Source organism: Rhinolophus sinicus, chromosome 14, assembly GCF_057876585.1.
Source record: "Rhinolophus sinicus isolate RSI-liver-muscle chromosome 14, RSI-T2T, whole genome shotgun sequence".
Taxonomy (NCBI): domain Eukaryota; kingdom Metazoa; phylum Chordata; class Mammalia; order Chiroptera; family Rhinolophidae; genus Rhinolophus; species Rhinolophus sinicus.
Window position 1 is genome coordinate 30,446,171 of NC_142514.1, and position 24,240 is coordinate 30,470,410.

At 45.1% G+C, this 24,240-nt stretch overlaps 1 protein-coding gene and 1 long non-coding RNA gene across 2 annotated transcripts in view; one reads left to right on the forward strand and one right to left on the reverse strand.

The window, feature by feature from the left end:
• The window catches only part of LOC148755679 (uncharacterized), a 40,403-nt gene extending 21,000 nt beyond the window's left edge, over nt 1–19,403 (reverse strand). The window contains exons 1-2 of the long non-coding RNA XR_016018619.1: nt 18,784–19,403; nt 18,446–18,505 (exon numbers count right to left, since the gene is read on the reverse strand). This is a non-coding gene — a long non-coding RNA (uncharacterized LOC148755679). The remainder of the gene's footprint in view (nt 1–18,445; nt 18,506–18,783) is intronic.
• MPL (MPL proto-oncogene, thrombopoietin receptor) lies at nt 10,013–23,748 on the forward strand. Its single transcript, XM_019751099.3, has 12 exons — nt 10,013–10,174; nt 10,323–10,455; nt 10,746–10,924; nt 11,402–11,700; nt 12,089–12,251; nt 12,507–12,633; nt 16,506–16,687; nt 16,849–16,991; nt 19,393–19,552; nt 19,749–19,845; nt 22,130–22,217; nt 22,426–23,748. Exons 1-12 carry the CDS (start codon nt 10,096–10,098, stop codon nt 22,711–22,713), a joined length of 1,938 nt encoding a protein of 645 aa, XP_019606658.3. The 5' UTR covers nt 10,013–10,095; the 3' UTR covers nt 22,714–23,748.
• Nucleotides 23,749–24,240: the final 492 nt, after the last annotated feature.

Genomic DNA, 24,240 nt, shown 5'->3' on the forward strand with positions numbered 1-24,240 from the left:
AATAAAATAGAAGTGTATGCTATAAGAGAGGGGACCTGGGTAACACATAGAAAGGAGATGGAGTAAGGAAGCTTTTCCAGAGAAAGTGAACTTTTAATCTGGGCCGTGAAGAAGTGGGGGATCGCCAGAGGAAAAGCTCCTGGCAGAGGAAATAGCACCTGTGACATGGTATGTTCAGGAACTGCAAAGATTTCCGTGTGTCTGGAACAAAGGAATAACAGCTCCGCGAGGGTAATGAACCCAGCTCATGCTGGACCGTGCAGCAGCATTAAGGATATGGATCTCTCTCCTAAGGCCAGAGAGCAGCCGTGGAAGAGCTGGGCACAGGGGTGTGTCATGATCAGATTTGCATTTTTAAAAGGTCACTGTGACTACTGTGTGGAGACTGGATTATAGAAGAGCAAGAGTGAAGGTGAGGAGTATGCCCATAAATTACACATGTTAGAGGGAATGGACACATTCCTAGAAAGAAAGGAACTACCGAAATTGACTAAAGAAAAAATATGCAATCTGAATAGACTTATAACAAGTAAAGAGATTAAATTAGTAATTAAAAAACAACAGCAACAACAAAACCAACAACAAAATGTCCAGATGGCTTCACTGGTAAATTCTACCAAACATTTAAACAAGAGTAAATACAAATTCTTCACAAACTCTTCCAAAGAATAGGAGAGAATAGTTCTCAGTTTATTCTGTAAGGTCAATATTACCCTGATACTTGGAGCAGAAAAAGATATCACAAGAAAAGAAAACTACAGACCAATATGTCTTATGAATATGCACACAAAAATTCTCAAGAAAATACTATCAAACAGAATCTAGCAGCATATAAAAAAGATTATATACCATAATCAAGTGGAATTTATCCCAGAAATGCCAGGTTGGTTTAACATCCAAAAGTCAATAAATGTAATACATATCAACAGCAAAAATAAACAAAAACTACATAATCATCTCAGTAGACACCAAAAAAGCATTTTACAAAATCCAACACCCTTTCATGATTAAACATCCCAAGTAGGAATAGAAGGAAACTTCATTGACTTGATACGGGACATTAACAAAACCCCACAGTGAACATCATAGTTAGTCGTGAAAAAGTGAATGCTTTACCCTAAGATCAGAAACAAGACAAGAAGGCCTGTTCTCCCCATTTCTATTCAATACTGTATGGAGTTTCTAGCCAGGGCACTTGCACACGAAAAGAAAACAGCCCAGACTGGAAAGGAAGAAGTAAAACTATATTTTCAGATAACATGATTATGTATATACAAAACCCTAAGGAATCCACTAAAAAACTATTAGAACTAATAAATGAATTCAGCAAGATTGCAGGACACAAGATCAATATTCAAAAAGCAGTTGTCATGGATGGACCTAGAGAACATTATGCTAAGTGAAATAAGTCAGACAGAGAAAGACAAATACCATATGATCTCACTTATATGTAGAATCTAAAAAAAAGAATAAATGAATGAACTAATCAGAAACAGTCTCAGAGACGTAGAGGAAAAAACTGAGGGTTCCTAGGTGGGAGGGAGAGTGGGAATGAGGGGGGAGGTGAAGGGATTAGAAAGCACAGTCGGTAACCACAGGATTGCTATGGGGATACGAAAGTCAATTTGGGGAATGTAATCAATAATGTTGTAAAGATTTTGTAGGGTATCCGATGGACACTTGTCTCGTTAGGGAGACCACCTCAGGGAAGATGTAGATGCCTGATCACTGCACTGTACACCTGAAGCTGAAGCGGAACAATAATGAACATCAACTACAAGTTTATATGTTATGTATATAATGACAAGAAGTGGAGTACAGCATTAGGAATAGAGACAGTGGAAATGTAATGGCTGTGTGCGATGTCAGAGGGATAGTGGATGGGGGAGGGGGGTTGTCACTGTGTGAGGGATATAAATGATAAATGTCTAACTATTACATTGTTTCGTGCACCTGAAACTAATTTTTTTAAAAAGCAGTTTTCTTCTAAACACTTGCAATGAAGAATTTGAAAATGAAAATAAGAAAACAACTCCACTTATAGCATTAAAAAGAATAAAATACTTAGGAATAAATTTAACGAATAATGCAAAACTTATACTCTGAAAACTATAAAACATCATTGAAAGAAATTAAAGCAGATCTAAATAAATGCAAAAGCATCTCATGTTCATGAATTGGAAGATTTAGATGATAATACTTCCCAAATTGATCTACAGATTCAATGAAATCCTTATCAGAATCCCAAGTGGATTCTTTGTAGAAATTGACAAGCTGATTCTAAAATCCATATGGAATTGCGAGGGACCTAGATATCCAAAACGATTGTGAAAAAGAAGAACAAAGTTTGCGGACTTACACTTCCCAATTTCAAAACTAACCAGAAAGCAACAAAAATCAAGACAGTGTGCTACTGACATAAGGATAAATAAATCAATAGGACAGAATTGAGAGTCCAGAAATAAACCCATGCGTCTATGGTCAACTAATTTTCAACAAAGGTGCCAAGACCATTCAATGGGAAAAGAATAGTTTTCAACAAATGATGATGAAACAACTGAATAGCCACCTGCAAAAGAATGAAGTTGGCTCTCTACCCAAACACTAAATACAAAATTAACTCAAAACTAGGATGAAAGACCTAAATGTAAGATCAAAAGTGATAAAACCCTTAAAAAAGAACATAGGGGTAAATTTTCATCACTTCAGATTTGATAATGGATTCTTAGATATGACATCAAAGTACAAGTAACAAAATAAAAAACAGATAAATTGGACTTTATCAAAATTGAAAACTTTTGTGCATCAAAGGACACTATCGAGAAGGTGAAAAGACAACCCACAGAATGGGAGAAAATATTTGCAAATCACGTATCTGATAAGGGACTTGTATCTAAAATACATAAAGAAGTCTTACAACTCAATAATAAAGAGACAAATAACCCAATTCTTAAATGAGTAAAGGATCTGAATAAATCATGTCTCCAAAGAAGAGGTACAAATGTCCAATAACCACATGAAAAGATGTTCACGTGACATGGATCAGTCGTCAGGGGAATGCAAGTCAAAACCACAAGGAGATACAACTTCACAGCCACGAGGATGGCTATAATCAAAAAGTCAGATAATAACAAGTGTTCGAAGGAGAAATCAGAAGCCTCATACACCGCTGGTGGGAACGTAAAATTGTGCACCCTGTTTGGAAAAGTCTGGCAGTTCCTCAATTAAACACAGAGTTCCCGTAAGACCCAGTAATTCTACTCCTAGGTATATAACCAAGACAAATGAAAACATGTGTCCACACAAAAACTTGGCCACAAATGTTTATAGCAGCATTATTGATGATGTCAAAAAGTGGGAATAACCCAAATGTCTATCAATTGATAATGGGTAAACAAAATGTGGTATATTCAGTCATTAAAAGGAAATGAAGTATTGCTACACACTATACCACACATGAACATTGAAAATACCATGCTAAGTGAAAGAAGCTAGTCACAAATGACTACATGTTATATTTGTATTTCATTTATATGAAATGTCCAGAATAGGCAAATCTATAGAGATAGAAAATAGATTAGTGGCTGCGTAGGGTTGGGAGGAAGTTGGGGGATAGGAGGGCAAGAGCTAAAAGACATGGATTTCTTTTGAGGTGATAAAAAAAGGTCTAAAAATTGACTGTGGTTGCATATATCTGTGAATATACTAAAAACCACTGAATTGTACACGTAAGTGGGTGAATTATATCTCAATAAAACTATTAAAGAAAGACAGAGAGTGAAGGCAAGGAGATCAGTGAGAGACATTCCAGCAGTACATGTGAGAAATGATGGCATGGTGGTGAACTGGAAGAAACACCTGGGGGAAAGAATGGACAGGGGTTGAGTACAGGAGTGGAAAGAAAGGGCAGCGTCTAGGATGACTGTCAAGCTTCTGTTTAGATGACTGGGGTGATGGAGATGCCAGTCGCTAAAACAACAAAAACAGCTCACACTTACATGGCACTTAATTGCCAGCCACTCTGCCAAGCACTTTGTACATATTTGATAGGTACTATTATTACCATCCCCATTTTACAGAAGAGAAAACAAGCTCAGAGAGGTTAAGTAACTTAGCCAAAGTCTGACAACTAGTAAATGGCAGAGCTGGGATTCAAACTTAGATATTCTGACTTCAGTGTCCCTTCTTAGCCATAATGCTCTGCTGCTTCTCTGACACAGTGATAAGGGGTCACACTGGGGTACACTACAACTTCCAAATTCAATACAAATACACCACTCTCATACTGCATGCCAGGTCCTGGGCTAAGGGCAGGCCCCAAGGGCACCCTCCTCCAACAGAAGATCCCCACATTTCCACTGTCGTCCCATAGCACCCAAAGCCCCACTACAAATGCAACAAACTGCAGAGCACCTAGATACTCAGCCTCACCTGCCCCACACCTGTCTAACTTCAATTCTCACTGCTTCTCTCTACAGCTATATCCTCACAGGGGTTGGTGGCTTAGGTTGGGCAGGGGTTGCAGCAAGAGACCAGTCCAGCAGCACAAACTTCTTTCCAGAGACACGGTATAGAAAAGGGAAGAGGAAAGACCAAGACACACCTCTCAAAGCCTCATTAGGCAGGCAGCTGGGGAAGCAGAACCTGACCACACTATCCAAAGAGCCACACAGCAGCCCGTCCTGGCCACAAAAACGGAACTCCCACCAGTCCAGCCCTGAGTCATTCCCTCTTGGCCCCCAAGGAAAGACTGATTTCCTGCATGGCCCTCTGGCCAGCTCAGGCCCCTCCCATGGGCTGTGCATCCTCTTATCTAACCCTGGGCCCTCTCCTGGGGCAGGGCAGGCCAACGAGAGTATGGCTGTAATAGGCTCAACCTCACGTTTCCTCAACAGGAAACATGGATTCAGGGGGCAGAGAGAGCCTGGCAGCTCAGCAAAGGCAGCTCAGGAACCAGGATGTCTCTCAGAGGATGGAAGATAGAGGGCTGACCAAACTGGGTCCACTGCAGCTCTCTCACTTGGGGTCACCGCTGAGCATCTACTGGTCCTTTTCCCATTCACTTGAATTAAGCCTCTCCTGATGCCTGTTTTGAACTCAGCCTCATACTGTGGGAGAGACTCACACCAGGCCCTGTACCAGGCATATAATAGTAAACAAATGAATAACATGCAGGAATCAGAATTCTTATTAAGAGGTGTACATGTAGTGGTTAAAAGAACAGACCTCAGAGTCAAACAGACCTGAATTCAAATCTCAGTTCCGCTCCTTAATAATGACTTGAGACAACTCATTTAATCCATCTCAGCCTCTATTTTCCCTTCTATAATGTAAGGGCACCTAACAGAATCATTGTGTGATTAAATAAGACGTGTGTTAGCACAGTGCTGGCAAATATCACGTGTTCATAAATGGTAGCTGGCAGGATAATGAATCAGGGAGGAAGAGGGAGGCCCACTGCCACCCAACTTTAACCCAGGAGGAGTGAGTTAAGACGCCAGTCCCCACATGGCAGGGTTCGCATCTTGTCTAGCTAAGGTGGAGGCATAGCATGGCTGTTTACGTATGATAGCACCCCAACAGAAGCACAACATTTTAGGGGACTCAGAAGAACGACAGGTTGTATGCATGCAACCTAAATGTCCTCAAGGCAGACCTTCTGGAGTCACCTTTTCCATTGATATCCAATTAGAACAACTCAGTCCTTATTCCATATTCTCAGGGAAGCCCCCGCCCTCCTCTGTTTTCACTAGGACTCTGCAAGGTTTCATTCACACCCTCACGATCACCTCTCAATCTGAATCCTGCTCTTGCTAAATTCTTGATCATTAGGTCGCTCACTTTCCATGGCTGCAATCCTCTCTTGACTCCACAGGTATTGGAGAAGGTATTTCTCCCTTTGTCCCCAAACCACCATGAATATCAGGTTTTGTGTATGGGACACCTTTACCGAATGTCTGAGGTGCTATACGGAAGCTAAGCATTCACAGAATAGGGTGTAAACTTAAAACTGAGTAGTAGGCATCACGGTGTAAAAATTCTCCTCAGACAGTCCTTCTACTGGCATTTGTCACCGGTGTAGCTTTCTTCCCCTCGCGTTGCTGGCTTGCACTTACTAGCCTTCTTCCTTTATCTCTGGAGTTAGCACAGAACACGCCCAAATCCCCATCATATTCAGCAGATTTAGTTCTCTAATGCCTTCCTATCAAGGCCATGCCCAAACGCTCACCAAGTTCTTTCTGATCACAAAAGAACTAGGAAGCCTCTGAAAGGAATCTGACATTGCACTGCTCTTTTTAAATTAGCTCCCCCCGCCCCGCCCCAATTACATATGGTTGGGAGATAAGAATAGACTCCTCAAGAAATAGTGACCTGGGGACAGATCTTGAATCACAAAGAAAGTTCCAGCAGGCTGAGCATTTGGAGGGTTCTGTGCCTGGGGAAGCAAGCAAACAAGGCTCTGTGGCAGGATGGGGGCTGGGTTTGGGAAGTAGTGAAGGGAGCATCATGAGCGAGAGACTCCAAGAATGGGAAGATGAAAGGTATGAAAGCTTGTGTTTCAGCATCAAGAGATGAGATTTGGTTCAAAGGATCATGTGGATCCACGAAAGAGTTTTAAGCAGAGAAAGAATAAAGGCAAATTTGAGGTTCAGAAAAAGCACTGAGTAAGGAGATACTATCTGTCAAGTATCAGAATGGCAAGCTTGAAACAACATTGACAAAGGTGTGGGGAAAATATAGTGCTCTCACACACTGCTAGAGGTATAAATGGAAAACCATTTTGGAGAGAAGTTTGGCAATGTGGGGAGAGATGGGGAGATGGGACTCCAAGTGCCTGGAGCTACCTATTTGGGACTTTCTGACCGGATAAAAATGCAGGTGTTAGAAATCTGGGAAAAGAGAGAGATAGTTCCAGGCTCATGAGAGCCAATTCTCTTCCCGATCACTGTTCAACGACATCATGTTAGTAGCTTGAAATTGGCCATGGTGAGGTATTTACACCACAAGCAGCAGCAAATGCTACAAAACAAGACTCCTCCTCCCCCACCCAACCCTCAGAGAGTAGTTTTTAACAGCAGCTTCTACCTGAGCCAATCATCCAGCAACCTCTTGAGTTCATCCAGCAATGGCTGCAGAGATCAGATACGGGCTTTTACCTTATAAGCCAAGGCTTCAACCTCACATCCCAACAGGAAAGCCCAGACCTGCTGACCTGGGCTGGACCTTAAAGAGCCTACTGGACTCTCTGGCCAAAGAGGAGGCAAACCTAAGTGGTTTCCTTCCCCGAAGGCCTATTCCACTTCCTGCTTGATATTCTAAAGACGTAAAGGACTGGGGAAGGCACCTCTTCCCAGTTGTGTGGAAGCAGAGAAAAATGGGAAAATGACAAGGACAGGTAGTTGGACCTTTTCCCATGCAGGAGCAGAAAGCCCTCATGTCAACTCTCTGACAGTCATAGAGATAAGCCTCTCGTCTTGTGGGCTCTGCACCCTTAACCACTATTATACTGCCTCCCTGCAGAAGTCACAGGATTTGGTAAAACTCCAATGCAAGGGTGGAAGGAGAATGAAGATTTGATGATAACTGTCAGGCTTCAGGCTTAGATGTCCACGTGGCCAATGGTGAGATGCAAACACAGGAAGAGAAGATGCAAAAGGGTGTATGGGAGTTATTATAGTAATAATTCTGTTTGGGAATTGGTGAGTTGAAGTCCCTATGGAACAACAAAGAGAGATGTCCAAAAAGTCACTGAGAATTTTAAGTTCAAGAGAGTGATAAAGACTTGGGAGTTACTGCTATGTAGGTGGAATTGAAACCATGAGCTCACTCAGAAAGAGAAGAAAGAAACTGGGAGGAAATGTTACAGGAATAAGAGGAAATGGGGAGAATGTGATACACTGTAGAACCCAAGGAAGGAGAAGAATATCAAACGTTGCAGAAAGGTTGAGTCTGATAAGGAGATGACAGGCACAGTGAGGTTATTGTGGCTGGTCCAGAGTGACAAGGACAGTAATAGGAGATAAGATTTAAGTCGGGTGGGGCTAGGTCAGGCAGGAGCTTGTGTGCCATTAGGAGGTGTCTGGATTTTATCCGAAGTGTGGTAGGAAATCATTAGAGAATTTTAAGCAAGGGAGTGAAGAAATCTGATTTGTACTTTAAACATATCACGCTGTTATGTGAAGGACGGACTGACGTAGGGTAAGAGTGGAGGCAGTTAGGAGGCTACTGCAGCAACCCAGACTTGAACTGGAATGGTAGGCGTGGACGTGGTAAAAAGTGTTCAGATTCAGCGTACATTTTGAAGAGATATCTGATTGAATATAGAAAAAGAGAAAGATAGGAACCAAGGAGTACTGAGGGTTTTGGTTTGAACAGTTGAGTAGATGGTGGTGCCATTTACAGAGGTGGGTAAAACTAGAGAAGGAAAAAAACAGGTTTAGGGGTGGGAAACAGAGTTTTATTTTGGCCATCTTGAGTATATAAGATGCTCATTAGACATGCAAACGGAAATGCCAAGTAGGCAGTTGGTGATCCAAATCGTGAACCTGGGGGGAAGTTGCAAATATTAATTTTAAGTCATCAGCATATACATAACATCAAAGCCATGGGCCTATATGAACATTCAAGCTGTGGTTCCTTTCTAGTTTGACCTGACAGAGGTTGGTTGGCCCCTGGTTGGGGGCTGGGAGAGGGACCCAAAGTCATCCCCATTGGGCAGAGGATGCTGGTCCTTGTAACCTGAAAGCAGAACAAGAATCAGGACAAATCTGGCACAGGGACTTCTTGCGGAGAAACAGTGCCAGAGAAACTAAGACCTCATAGGAGGGCTGAAGGATTTCCATTTTCTCCCTCCTCCCACCTCCCATAATTTTCTCTGTTAGTAACATCAATTCAGGAGGAAGAGAAAAAGGTGATATTGAGGACACCCAGTCTGTAGAGCCAGCAGTAAGAGCTCCAGCAGAGGCCAGGGGGATAAATGTGGGAATTTATGCAGCACGCATTCCCCCCACCCTGCCCACCCACCCAGCAAGAGTCAAAGCTCCTGAGCGCTGGCATAAAAGCCACCCACAGTTACAGCACTCCAGGGAGGAGGCCTGGGCTTCAGGCAAGGGGGTCACACCCACTATTCTGATACTAATGTGAAGAGGAGCAGGAGCTGATGAGCTGAGACCAACCAGCCCCTGATTCTGAGCCAACCAGATAAAAGTACTGAAAACCAGTTTTTCTCTAACTTTAATATGTATTCAAACTATTTAGGGATTTTGGTAAAATGTAGATTCTGTTTTAGTACATCTGGGACAGGGCCTAAGATTATGTATTTCCAACAAGCTCCCAGGTAATACTTTTGTTGCTGGTACAGATCACACTTTGAGTAGCAAAGGATTAGAGGCAGCTATTGAGCTACCCACAATGGAGAAGGCATGTCCAGTTCCAGGGAGAATGTGTTCATTTGTACACAAAGTCCCAAAACCTATTAAAGTTGAAATGGCCACCATTTTATCATGGTTGTGAGGCAGAAGGTCATTTCGTGGCAGGTTACCCCTTCCGGGAGCATTGCATGGTTGTTAAGCACTTGGGTTCCTAAGCTTTACCTCTTAGCAGGGATGTGATCTGAGGCAAATATTTAACTTCTCTGCATCTCAGTTTCCTCATCTCTATAATGGGAATAATAAGACTATTGTGAGGAGTAGTTGAGTCAATAGATACAAAGTGCTTAACACACAGCAGCATAGTAAGTGCTCTCAGCAAATGGTGCTATTCTTGTTGCTAATGTACCCTTCTACGATAGTTGACATAGACACACATACAGGCTTAGTCTCCTTTTGGTACATGGTCAAAAATATAAGCCCCATCTCCCTCCCACCAAGGCCTGTATCCTCTCTTTCAAATTCCTTCTAGCCTCCTGCCCTGTCCCACTCCCCCTCCTCTGGCCCCTGGCCCCAGTGTGGTCTGGATGGGCCCCACAGGGGCAGAGACAGGGACAGGACGTGGGGCTGTATCTGACAGGAACCTGAGGGGCTGGCCCGGGAGGGGATTGGGGCCCGGCTTCCTGAAGGGAGGATGGGCTAAGGCAGGCACACAGTGCCGGAGAAGATGCCCTCCTGGGGCCTCTTGGTGGTCACCTCCTGCCTCCTCCTGGACCCCCAAAACCTGGCACAAGTCACCAACCAAGGTGAGGTGTGTGGAGGGTAGAGATCACCTATACTCAGAAGAGGGAGTCCTGGGAAGGGTGCAAGGTAGGAGGGTCCCACTCGTCCCCTACTCTTGCCCATAAACATGCCTGGAAGGACCTAGAGCTTGACTCATCAGCTGTTCCTCAGATGCCTCCTTGCTGGCCTCGGACTCAGAGACCCTGAACTGTTTTACTCGAACATTTGAGGACCTCACTTGCTTCTGGGATGAGGAAGAGGCAGCGCCCAGTGGAATGTACCAGCTGCTGTATGCCTACCCAGGGTATGTGCTGGGCTGTGCCCCACACCCCTATCTGTCCTGTCCTTGTCTCAGCTGAGCCCTACCCAGTAGCTTCCTTGCCTTTGGCCCTACCAGACAATTACTTCAAGTACCTGCCCTAAGTAGCCCCTTAATGAATAGATGTGCTTTGGAGAAACCCAGCTCAAGGCCTATCCCAGGCACTGAGAAAAAAAGGCAGTAATGGAAATAGAAGGAGGGCTTGGGCCCACCTGGGTCCTGAGGGCTGGGCATGGTGGCCGTGTAGGTAAGATGGACTTCTCCTGTGCCCACAGGGAGGAGCCCCGTGCCTGCCCCCTGAGTTCACAGAGTGTGCCCCCCTTTGGAACCCGATATGTGTGCCAGTTTCCAGCCCAGGATGAAGTTCGCCTCTTCTTTCCACTGCACCTCTGGGTGAAGAACACATTCCTGAACCAGAACCTGAGCCAGAGGGTGCTCTTTGTGGACAGTGTGGGTAAGCGCCCTCCTCCGGTCACCCCGGCCCCTCTATTTGCTGCCCTCGGGCCAAACCCTAGGGTCAGACTGCTCTGTGCTCTTGCAGGACAACATGGATGCCCGCCATTACTAGGCCCCAGAGGCACCTCAAGACCCCCTTATCATTCCTTCCAGCCTTGGCATCCAGAGCTAGACTTCATTTCACCTCAGAGACACCCTGCTCCTCCCATCACTAACCTATTCATTTACACACTCATTCAACAGTCACAGAATACCGAGTGTGTGCCAGGCACTGTGCTAGGTGGCAGGATACGGAGACAAGAAGAGATCCCTGCTCTTGAGGAGCACTGAGTCTAGCTAACTGCCATGAGGTCACTGTTCTCATGAGGAAAGGAGGACCGGATAAGGAGAACTCCCTGTCCTGCCCTCCTCACCGCTCTCTTCAGTCCGAGAGGGGAACCACAGACTGTGGCACTCAGAGAGTTCTTGCCCTCAGGCCTGCCAGCTCCCCCCAGTATCATCAAGGCCATGAGCGGGAGCCAGCCAGGGGAGCTTCAGATCAGCTGGGAGGCCCCAGCTCCCGAAATCAGTGATTTCCTGAGGCACCAACTCCGCTATGGCCCCAAGGATCCCGGGAACTCCACTGGTACCACAGTCACGCAGCTGCTGTCCACTGAAAGCTGCTGCCCAGCTCTGCGGAGGCCAAACCCAGCCCCAGCTCTGGACCAGCCTGCATGTGCTCAGCCCATGACGTCCCAACAGGATGGACCAGAGCAGACCTCCCCAACTAGAGAAGTATCCTACCCTTCTTGTGCCCCATCTCCTATCTCCTAGAAAAGACAGGCCATACTGTGGGAATTCCAGACGGGATTGGTCCTTGGGAAGTTAGTACAAGTTCTGATTAGTCCTCAGGAACCATGTCTATTTAGGGATCTCTCACTTAGGGTCATTCACACTGACAAAATTGAGAGCTGCAGGCCTGCAAATTAATGGGAATTTTCCTAAAAACCCCTGAACACTACCTGAAATCCACCAACCTGATCCCCAGTCTGTGAACAGATCTATCCTGTAAGGAACTAAGCGTCTCTCCACAGGTATGCTGTGGGGCTTCAAATATAAGAGATGGAGACTGTCTGGGCTGAGAGACAGAGCTAGATTCTGAGGCTGAGATTCTTCTCCCAAGGCTCCATCTCTGACAGTGATGGATGGAAGCTGCCTCATCTCAGGGCTCCAGCCTGGGAAATCCTACCGGCTCCAGCTGCGCAGCCAACCTGATGGGGTCTCCCTCCGTGGCTCCTGGGGACCCTGGTCCCTCCCTGTAACCATGGACCTGCCTGAGGATGCAGGTGAGTCAATAAAGGAATAGGGAGATAAGAAGGAAATAGGAAGCTCTCTAGGGAGGACTGGGCTGGACGTGGAAGCTCTGATAACCATGGTCATTCCTGATGACCTCAAACTTACCACTGGACAGAGTGAACTATGTTCAGAAAGAAAACAACAAATAGGAATAAATGTTCCAAGTTATGTGTGTAAAGATGATCTGGATACCCTATAGAGGAGGAGCTTGTGGGTCCTGATGAGACTTCCTTCTCTGACTTCAGTGGAAATTGGACTGCAATGCTTTACCCGGGACTTGAAGAATGTCACCTGTCGGTGGCAGCAACAGGACCATGCTAGCTCCCAAGGCTTCTTCTATCACAGCAGCCCATGGTGCTGCCCCAGAAACAGGTGAGAGTTGAACTACTGATTGAGCTTGATGTCATGGGAGAGAGACACAATATTGAAGAAAGAGGGGAGAGATTGTTCTTGGTCCTCTTCGCTCCCCTCCCTGTCCCAAAACCAAATGGCCTTCAGGCTCTCATCCTCCAGTGGGTGTTTTATCCTCCCAACCTCTCTCCACTCCCACCAGGAATGCCTTGGTTCAGTGCAGCTTTCATCATGTCACCTGGACCACTACAACAGCCTATATTCCCATTCACCTCCAATGTATCCTCCGTGCTGCTGACAGAGCGACCTTTGTTAAATTCAAACGTTCCCCTCCACAGATATCTACTGTAACTTTCCACTATCTATCAAATCCAATCAAAACTTCACCTGGTCTTCAAGAATTTCCACCGAACACATCCCAGATCTGTTGTCCCCACCATATCCAATCTACAGCCAAGTCTTGCTGATTTTCCTAACACATATGTCTGGCATCTGCCCACCTTTGTTCACCATTATCCCAGTATGGGCCATCATCATCTCTCACTTGGGCCACTGAGAATACTCATTAACTGATCACCTCTTGAATCTTTCAAATCATTCTCCACATAGGAGCTGGAGTAATCTTTTAAAAGTGCAAAAATGAACACAACACTCCCTGCTTAAAACTGTTCAATAGCTTTCCACTGATCTTAGGATAAAGAAAAAGAACTCTATAATGGCCTTATAAAGTCCTGAAATACTCAGCCCCTACCTATGCCTTCAGCCTCATCCTACACTATACTGCCCTTTGCTCTCCATGCTCCAGGATGGGCCTTCTCTAGTTCCCTCCTACCTGCCACATTCCCTCCTGCCTCTGCACATGCTGTTTACCCAGCCCTCCTGTCTTTACTTAACTTCTGCTCACCCTTCAGATCTCAACGCAAATGTTACCTCCTCAGGGAAACCTCCCCTGACCTTCCAATAGCACTACTATACATCTTTGTTGTACCATGTACCTCTCGTTCTTAAGGACTTATCATAGTTACAATTTTACATTTATAGTTTACGTGATTATTTAAATGAGTAATAATAAAATTTTCTCCCAGAATTCCAGTTGAAAAAGGCTAATCTTGACTATACATGATCCATGAGGGCAAAGTCAATGTCTGTTTTTACTAACCAACATATTCTCACCTACCATAGGGCCTGGAACATAGTAGGTGCTCAGTAAAAAAAATTACTGAAAGAATGGATAGTGAAAAAAACCACTATTCACAGTTTCAATGTATTCTTCCAGTTTTTCTATGCATTTATATGTATGTCTATACATATTTAATTTTCAATATAAATGGGATCACTTTATATACATATACATATGTACACATATATGGTTTGTTAACTTACTTTGTTACTTAAAAATATGTCTTGGAGATCATTACAAAAATGTGACTCATTCTGTTTAATAACTGCACAGATTTCCATAGTATAAGCGTTGCCTTCAATGACTAAAGGGTGGCAAAAAGGAAGTCATTGTTTCCTCTACCTGCTCCTCCTCTTATTGTCCTCCATCCTACCATCAACGCAGTTTTCCAGGATTGAAACATGGAAATCACCCTGGACTTCTGCCTCCAGACAGAATCAGACACCTCCAGACCCAATCAGAAACAGCCTTGTCATCTCTACCTCTTCCACAGCCCTCGAATCCATCGATTTCCCTCTACCCGCACTGCCACAGCCCTTTGTTCAGATCCCTACCACTTTGCATATGGAAAAGCACATGTGTCCTAATGGATTTCTCTCCTTCTAGTCCGCCCTCCCCAATCCTTTCTTACAAGCTGAAGTTAGAGTAATCTCCCCAAAGTACAAAGCTAATTTTGACAATTCCCTGTTTAAAATCTTTCAATGTCTCCATAATTACTACAAGATTAAGTTCCAACTCCTCAGAAAGGCCACAGGATCATCTGAGACCTTGATCTGCTGTCTCACATTCACCACTCACCACCAGGCCCTCTGTGCTAAAAGCATTCTGCACCACTCAGAATTTCCCCCACAGCCCCGTATCTCTTATCTGTACCCAAACATGTGCCTGGGGTGCCTGTTTGTCCCCTTTGCCTCCTATTTATAGTCTGAGACTCAGTGTAAGCACGGCCTGTCCAGGAAGTATTCTCTGACCCTCCCAGTCTGGGCTGGGTGATCCTCCTTGATACTCCCGAACCAGCCGATGCCCATCATAGAAAAATACCGTTTATTTATTTTTCTGCGTCTCCCACTGAAATGAGAGCTCGCTGGAGATTATTCCTCTGTGCATGCGTAGGGCCTGGCACACAGTATCAATTATTTGTTGAATTAATGAGTAAACAAATACATGCAAATACATAAAATGATAAATAACTTCAGTAATAGCTAGCCATTTATGGGACATAATCAGGAAGGACATACAATTCATTTGTTCAATAAATAATTGTCAAAGGTGACTGTGTGCCAGGCACTGGGGATAGAACGACAAATAAAACAGAAAAGGCTCCAGCATTGTTGGGGGCTTACATTTTAGAGGGGTGGAAGGATGGGGCAACAAACAAGAAATAAAGGAAAAAGCTTCTATGATAGAGACTAAGTGGGAGGATGGGGGGTTGCTAATTTAGAGTGAGGGGGTTAGAGAAAGCCTCACCCAGGAGGTGACAGGTAAGCTGAGACGTAAGTGGGGAGAAGGAATAAGTCACGTGAAAATCTAGAGTCAGAACAATCCAGAGCAAGGTTAAGTGCAAAGAGTGCGTTTGGTATACTTGTAGCACAGAAAGAAGGCCTGCTTGGATGAAGGATGGTAAACTGATGTGAGAATTGCAGGTGATGAAAATGGTGAGGTAGGGAGGACTAGGTCATATAGAGACCTCTAAGCCCGGGATTTGAGTTTGGATTTTATTCCAGGTGGGATGGGAAGCTATTAAAGGATTTTACGCAGAAGAGTGGCATGATATGATTTGCATTTTAAAAAGATATGTTTCTCTGTGAAATTAGAAAGTGGTAAGAGTAGAAGCAGGGTCATCAGTTAGACATTTGCCTCAATCCAGGCAAGAGATAATGGTGGCTTCATCTAATGTGGCAGCGGTCAAGATCAAAATAAATGGACACACTTGTGATATATTCTGGACATCATCAGATCAACATTTTAGAAGCAAATTCTGGTAGCTATGTGGAGAACAAATTGAAGGGAGAGGCAAAAATTGAGGCAGGAAAGCCAGTGAGAAGCCTGTTGTAATAATCTAATAGTAAAATAAAATATAGACGTGACTAAGAGGGCTGCTGGATGAGAACAGATTAAAAACATAAGAATGTTTTCCTGCAGAAAGATGAAGTCTCTTTAATCTTTGAAACAATCCCGTGAAGTAGGTATTATTAACCCATCTGATAAATGAGGAAACTGGGGAAGAGAGAAGTCAAGTAATTTGCCTGGATTTATATACCATGTTCCCCCGAAAATAAGACCTAGCCAGGCCACCAGCTCTAATGTGTCTTCTGGAGCAAAAATTGATATAAGACTCGGTCTTATTTTACTATAAGACCGGGTAATATAATATAATACTGGGTCTTATGTTAATTTTTGCTTCAAAAGACATATTAGAGCTGATGGTCCAGCTAGGTCTCATTTTTGGGGAAACACGTTACCAATAAGCCACACCCGAACTCTATAGCCTGTGCTATTTTCATGTATCATCTAGCTCCTTCGTTAAGAGGAAAAGGCTGGACACCAAAACAAACTTCAGAAAATAAAACATTATGGCATGAACACAGAGAGAAAGTCCTGGAGACCCATCCAAGAGGGGTGTTAGATTATAATCCTTGCAGCCCCTGAGGGATGGGGAGTATCAGTCTCTGAGGCAGGCCTGATTCAATGACTCTATGGGGCTGATTCTTAGGGACCGCATCTGGGAAAAGTGTGAAGAGGAGGAGAAAAATCCAGGATTACAGCCCTCCCAGTTCTCCCGCTGCCACTTCAAGTCACGAAATGACAGTGTTATTCACATCCTTGTGGAGGTGACCACAGCCCAGGGTGTTTTTCACAGCTACCTGGGCTCCCCTTTCTGGATCCACCAGGCTGGTAAGAACTTTCTTCCCTTCTCCTCCCACGTAGTTCCTCCCCTACTGCACCTCACCCCATGCTCAGAATCACCAACTCTGACAGTTCTGATCCATGGCCCTGGTGGCATGATGTCTCATGCACAGAAGGGCTTAGGCCAGTCCCTGATGACATCCCTGTAGTGCTTATCCCCACTCCAAACTTGCACTGGAGTGAGGTCTCCAGTGGGCAGCTGGAATTGGAATGGCAGCACCCATCATCCTGGGCAGCCCAAGAGACCTGCTATCAGCTCCGATACATAGAAGAAGGCCATCAAGACTGGAAGGTAAGGTCAAGGAACAAACGCCCGCAGACCTCACCACACAGGGTGTTATAAGGGGTGAAGCTGTCCGTGTATCCATGGCTGGGCTTGCATATCTATATTTACCTGATTCAATGGGTATCTTAATCCCTCTTTAGCTTCTGGCACTGCTGACTACTCCCATTTAAAACGTTCTCTTCCCTTTGCCTTTGGGATATCAGTCTCTCCTGATTCTCATACCACCTCTGTGACAAAACTTCTAACTCGCCTTTCTTGGCTTCTCCTGTTCCACTCTTCCCTAATATGTTGTGCTTCCCACAGTCCCATCCTAGATTCTTTTCTCCTCTAGATAAATATATATGTTCTCCCTACATGAGTGTGTCAACCCCATGGTTTTAATGACCATAGATTAACCATCCCGAACTTCCCGTAAGGAAAGGAACTTCTATACCATAGGAAAATTACCTAAACTTTTGAAGTTCCAATTTCCTCATTAGTAAAATCAGCAGAGTTACAGTAAAAATTAATTTTATAAATGTCTAGCATACTACCTGGCAGATAGAAGGTACACATATGCATTAGTTAAATCTTGAGTTTCTTTCTCTACTTTTATTCTCACTTACCACATATACAGTACATACAACTTCTTACCAGATAGCTCTACCTAAAAGCCCCCAGGGGCATTTTAGACTCAATACAGCAGTCCTCCCTTATCTGTGGGGGATACATCCCAAGACCCCCAGTGGATGTCTGAAACCATGGATAGTACTGAACCCTATGTATACTATGTTTTTTCCCACACATACATGTACTATACGGGTTCCCTTTGGCACATCCAAATTGCCAGCATCACTACTCTTGCACTTTGGGGCCATTATTAAGTAAAATGAGGGTTACTTGAAAACAAGCACCACAAGACCTTGACAGTCAATCTGATAACTGAGAGAGCTACTGAGCCACTAACAGAGAGGACAAAGGGATGATTCAAAGGGATGATTCATTGTCCAGGTAGGATGCAATGGAATGACGTGCGTGCTCATCATGCTACTCAGAACAGCACACAATTTAAAACTTACGAATTATATATTTCTGTAATTTTCCACTTAATATTTTCATGACTGACCACAAGTCACTGAAGCGGTGGAAAGCAAAGCTGCAGTTAAGGGGGGATTACTATATACTCAAAACTTAACTCATCTACAGTAAAGTGTGCAAATTTTAAGTATACAGTTGATTAATTTGTACATGTGTATACACCCATGTCACCATCATTCAGATCAAGATATAGGTTATTTATAGCACCCCAGGACCTCCTCATGCCCCCTACAGTCACATACCTCCCTTCCAAGGTAACCACTATTCCAACATTACCACTAAGTTTTGACTGTTGTTAAACTTAGTAAAATGGAACCATACAGTATTTCTCCCTCAAACTTACTTCTCTGTGCCCTGTCTCTGACAATGGCACAACCACTCACCCAGTTACCCAAGCACGGATTCCTCCTTGTCTCTTCTTCCTTTTCCCTTGTCTCTTCCCCCTGTTGATCAACAAATAAGGTGAGTTTATTGTACTAACAGTCCTCAGATCCCTACTACCACTGCCTTAGCTTCATCTTTGACCACCAAGCCTGCCCACCCGTGCTCTTTGCACACTAACTATTCTGTAGCCCCCAACCAAGCAACTCAGGCAGCACTAAACGCTTTTCAAGCTCCTGATGGCTTACTTACATCATTATTATAGCACTAATTACTTATAATTATTTACTTGTTTGTATGTCTTCCTCATTAGACTGGTGAGAGACCACGTTTTATTTACCTTTTTCCTTAGTGCCTAGCCCAATGCTTGGCATATCACAAGCATTTCATAAATGCTTGTTAAATTGTTAAATTAATAAAGCCTCCTTGCTTGTACAAACGATGCTTTGTCCCTCTGCTTGGAATCTGTCCTTGTACCCCCAGCATCTAGCACAATTCTGGAACCCGCTGCTGAATGTGTGTCATTTGCAAACGGCCTCTGTGGCCCTGAGTATCTGATTGTGTCTGGGGTTTTCGTCGCCGGACCTGGAGTTCTGGCTTCTGGAAAGATGTCTGTGTGTCCTGGTCGTGTGAATGCACCGGGATCTCTGTCGGGGTGTGTCGTGTGTATTTGTATCAGGATGAGCAGGTCACAGTGCAGATGAGGTCTGTATGTCAGTGAGCGTTTCTCTCGGGGCTGAACATGCCTCGAACAGGGTGAGGCGGCTCAGGGGGAGGCTCTCTGCGTTCTATATTCCAAGTTTCCGCCACGATGCGTGTTCTGTCAGTGAGGATCTTTGGGGAGAACCCCTGGGATCCAGAGCGGTAGGATTTTGGTCCAACAGATGCCGGCCTATCGAAGCCCACCCACGGGCACTGGGAGCCTGACCACCCGCTCGCTTCTCTGCAGGTACTGGAGCCACCTCTTGGGGCCCAGGGAGAGATCCTGGAGCTACGCCCGCGCTCCCGCTACCGTTTACAGCTGCGCGCCAGGCTCCATGGTCCCACCTACCAGGGCCCCTGGAGCACCTGGTCAGACCCAGTTAGGGTGGAGACCGCCTCCGAGACAGGTGAGAGCCTGACCGGGTAAAGGCGGTCTGCAGCTGAGCAAACGGAGGCACGCCGGAGCGGAGGGGCGGGGCTCCGACCGCACTGGTCTGCGGCTGCGCAGACGTGCGCGGGGTCCCGGGATGGCGAGGGTCGGCCGCACCCCGGGGCGGAACGCGGGCAGTGGGCGGCCGAGGTCTGACTGTTTTTGTCCCGTAGCCTGGATCTCCTTGGTGACCGCTCTGCTCCTAATGCTGGGCCTCAGCGCCCTCCTGGGCCTGCTGCTGCTGAGGTGGCAGTTTCTTGCGCACTACAGGTACCACCCTGGTCAGGCGGGAGACGGCGGTAGTCAGGGCCGAGCTGGAGGCCTCTAAACAAGCATCCCGAGCTCTCTCTCTCTGACACTTGGTCTCTAGACAACCTCAGGTCCACACCTGTGGCTTCAGCCGCTTCCTGGGGGCCGCGCCAGCTCCTTACACTCTAACATGCCCACTAGACTGAACACCTCAAACAGCCTTGGCTCCGCATCTCAGGAACAAGGCCAACACATTTAGGCACCTCACTCCTCCTTATCCAGTCCGGTCTGGTCAGGTCATTCCACCGCCTAAACTCCACTCAAAAAATGGCCCCTTTTCTCTAGCCCTACGCTACCTGACTGGCTGAAACACAGCCTCTTTCCCCTCTAATCTAGCCTCGCTCAGTCACCAGAAAAATCTTTCTAAAACGCACACATTAATTTATCACTCACCTCCTTAAATCTCATTATTAGCTCCCCAGGACACAGTCCAGATTCTAGAATGATAAGCAAGGCTCCGCAAAATTCCATCCTTTCCCACGCTGTGCATCCACCTTGCCAAACTGTTGTTGATTTCCTCCAGGAGTCAAGTGGTTTTACTTCTCAGTGCCTTTGCACATAATGTCCTCTCTATCAGGAATATCCTCCCTGAATGACTAATACCCATTTTCCTCTAAATAACTTTCTTCAACTCCTGGGAAACCTTTCCTAACCCTCCCCTATTGGCTACTCTCTTTGTGCCTCTGTACAGAGGTCAGTCATAGTACCAGTAGCATTTTACTATACAGTGGTACCTTGGTTTTCAAATGTAATCCGTTCCGGAAGACTGTTCAAATTCTGAAACGTTCAAAACCCGAGGCACAGTTTCCCCATAGCAAGTAGTGCAAAATGGATTAATCCATTCCAGACCTTTAAAATCAACCCTTAAGACTGTAAATTTATTATGTATTTTACTATCTAATGATATCATAGATCCATAAAATTTACGGCCTTTGTAAACTGAAATGTTCATTAACGGAGATGTTTGAAAACCGAGGTACCACTGGATTTATTTCTTTATGTGTGTTCCTATTCCTTACTTGGTCATCTTTAAGTCCTCAAGACAGTGCCTGCCAAATAGCGTGCCTTTAAATAAACATTATTAATAAATGACTCATTTATGTGGGAAGTCTAAGACTGAGGAGAAATGTCATTGGATGTTATAAACAGAAAGGATAGAATCCATACCACCTCGGTCCTTCAATTGGTAACATCTCTTGATTCTTGAAGACTCAGCTCAGAAGGCAACTCCTCCAGGCAGCTTCTTTTGATGGCCAATGGCTAGGTTAGATGCCTCTCTTCTGGGTTCCCATCTCTCTGTGAACATGTCTGTCTTTGAACTTTTAATCTACTCATGTATATAAGCAGACTGGGTTGTAGGCTCTATGCAGGTAGCAGATCCAACAAAAAATGTCACGGGGAAATAAGGAGGTGGTGCTGCTGAACCAGATATACTCAGTTTCTTTTCCCTGAATTACCAGATGTTACTCCTCCTCCCCTGGAGAGACATGAGTGAGGTCACAGAAGAGGCCTGAAATGTTGTCCAGCTAAAGTCCCTCCATGTGGAAATATGAACCAAAAGAATTGGCAGTTCTGCCAGCATACCTTAATCCATACTCTTCCCAGATAGATCACCTTCCCTAGTAACTTAATAATAAGCCCCACTGGCTCATTCATTCATTCATTCATTCATTCAGCTAATTTCTTCACCTATGATGGGCCAGACATTGTTCTATACCCTGGAGATACAGGAGTGAGCAAATAGGCAAATTCTTTGCTCTCATGGGGCTCACATTCTACTGGGGTGAAACAGACAAAAATGAATATACAATAAGTCAAGCGCTATAAAGAAAAATAAAGCAGAGCATGAGATAGAGAGTGATGCGGAAGGGAAATGGTACTATTTTAGACAGGGTAGTCAGGGAAGGCCTCTCTGTCAGGGTGGCATTTGAACAGAGACCTAAATGAAGTGAGGAAATAAGTCGAGTGTTCCAGAGAGAAAAGAAAGGGCAAAGACCCCAAAGCAAGAATGTTTGAGGACACTTTGTACCACACCTTTTTTGAACCTCTCTAACACTGACTTCCCTCCCCCACCTGAGGTTTCCTTTTCACCTATGCAACTCTATCTTATTTTATTGCCTTGACTATACTCTTACCTCTCTAAGCTTTATTTACCCACTTCACTGCCTCCCCCACTACCCCACCCCAGTGTTCTCCCTCCCAACTCACTCTCATGACTCAGTCTCCTTCTCTACTTCTCCCCAAGGAGCCTGAGGCATGCCCTGTGGCCCTCACTTCCGGACCTACACCGGGTCGTAGGCCAGTACCTTAGGGATACTGCAGCTCTGAGTCTGGTGAGTGCACTCCTTCCCTACTACCCACCACTAGCCCTACCCGGAGCTGGATCCTTGCCCCCACAACAAAACTTTTTCAAGGCCCTGGCCCTCCAGAATTCCATTCCTGGGCCTTACCCCTAGCCAAACCCTCATTCCTGCACAATCCAGGTCCTCCTCCTACAGGACCTGCTCTAATCCAGACCTCTTTCCCTCCCATCTCTCCCAGCCCAAGGCTGCAGTCTCAGATGCCTGTGAGGAAGTGGAACCCAGCCTCCTTGAAATTCTACCTAAGTCCTCAGAGAAGACTCCCTTGCCCCTATGTTCTTCCCAGGCCCAGATGGACTACCGAGGATTGCAGCACTCTTGCCTGGGGACCATGCCCCCGTCTGGGTGCCCACCCATGGCTGAGTCAGGGTCCTACTGTACGACTCACATTGCCAACCACTCCTACTTACCACTGACCTGTTGGCAGGCCCCTCACTCCCAGTACCCTGGACAGATCCAAACCCTCTAGAACTTTCTTCCTGGCCTCTCTTCCCACCCCACCCCATCCCCACACTATAAATATCTCAGACCTCTCTTCCATCCCCCTTCTTGACCATCATAGCTGGGCTTCACAACACTGATTTTTCAGTACTGCTGCTGACTCTTTCCTCAGACAAGGATCGTTTGACTAAGCTCCTCTACTTCCACCTTCTTTCTCTCTCCTCTTTAATGCCAAACTCCTTGAAAAGAAGTCTTCAGTTCCCACTTGTGATTTGCTCTTCGGACTACTTCCATTAATTCCCCCACTATCATTTCGCTAATGATTCTGCTTAGGCATCGTTCACCTCAAACTTTTCTAATTGTAAGATCCAATAGGATCTCGTTAACCCTCCATTTATTTGATCTCTCTGTGGCATTTGTCATGGTGACTGCCTGTTTCTCCTTTAAATTCTCTCCTACCTTGGCTTCCATAACATTGCCATTTCTCCTGCCTCTGCTCCTGCCTATGTGAGTATACCAGTAATTAAGAGCATAAACTCTGGATTCAGCGCTGGATTCAATTCCTGTCATCCCACTTACGAGCTGTGGGCAAATAAAATATTTGAGCCTTAGTTTCTCATCTGTAACAGAACCCTACAGAGTTGTGAAGAGGATTCAGTGAGATAATCTAAATAAGGCACAGTGCCTAGGACATAGTGTTTAATATATCTGATCATGATTATTCCTTTCTATTCTCTTATCCTGGCATCTCTTCTACTCCTTAATTACTACAGTCCCTCAAGAGTCCATTCTTAACAGTCTCCAATCCCATCCATTCTCATTGCCTTTATTCTATGCCAACCACTCCAAAGTTCTTGTTTCCAGCCCAGACTTCAGCCACAGCACCTGTGATGCCTTATGCAAGTAACTGTTTACATGTCTGTCTCCTGCTACTAGATTGTGAGTTCCTTGAGGGCAAGGGCCATGATTTGTCTTTCTATTTCCCCCGCATCCCCATTGCCCGACACCTAGAGTAGTGCTTGGTGCATGGTAGTAGGCCTTCAATAAATGTTTTCTAAATGAATGAAATCTTTCTGGATACGACCACCTTAACTTCATGCCAACCTTCTTCATCCTCTAAGCAATTCATATGCAGCAGTAAATGTGCTCAGGCTGTTCTGGCTATGGATTCCCCTGACTCATTCAAATTATCAAACAAATGTTTTGTTTTGTTTAGTTTTTGTTTTTCTGCTGGTTCTAAACATACCTACTGTATTTTGGCAGAAATCCATGGCACACTCAAACTAGGTATCTTTTGTTTTATTTTTTATTGGGGAACAGTGTGTACTTCCAGGACTTTTTTTCCAAGTCAAGTTGTTGTCCTTTCAATCTTAGTTGTGAAGGGTGCCATTCAGCTTCAAGTTGTTGTCCTTTCAGTCTTAGTTGTGGAGGGTGCAGCTCAGCTCCAGGTCCAGTTGCCATTGCTAGTTGCAGGGGGCGCAGCCCACCATCCCTTGCGGGACTCGAGGGCTTGAACTGGCAACCTTGTGGTTGAGAGGATGCGCTCCAACCAACT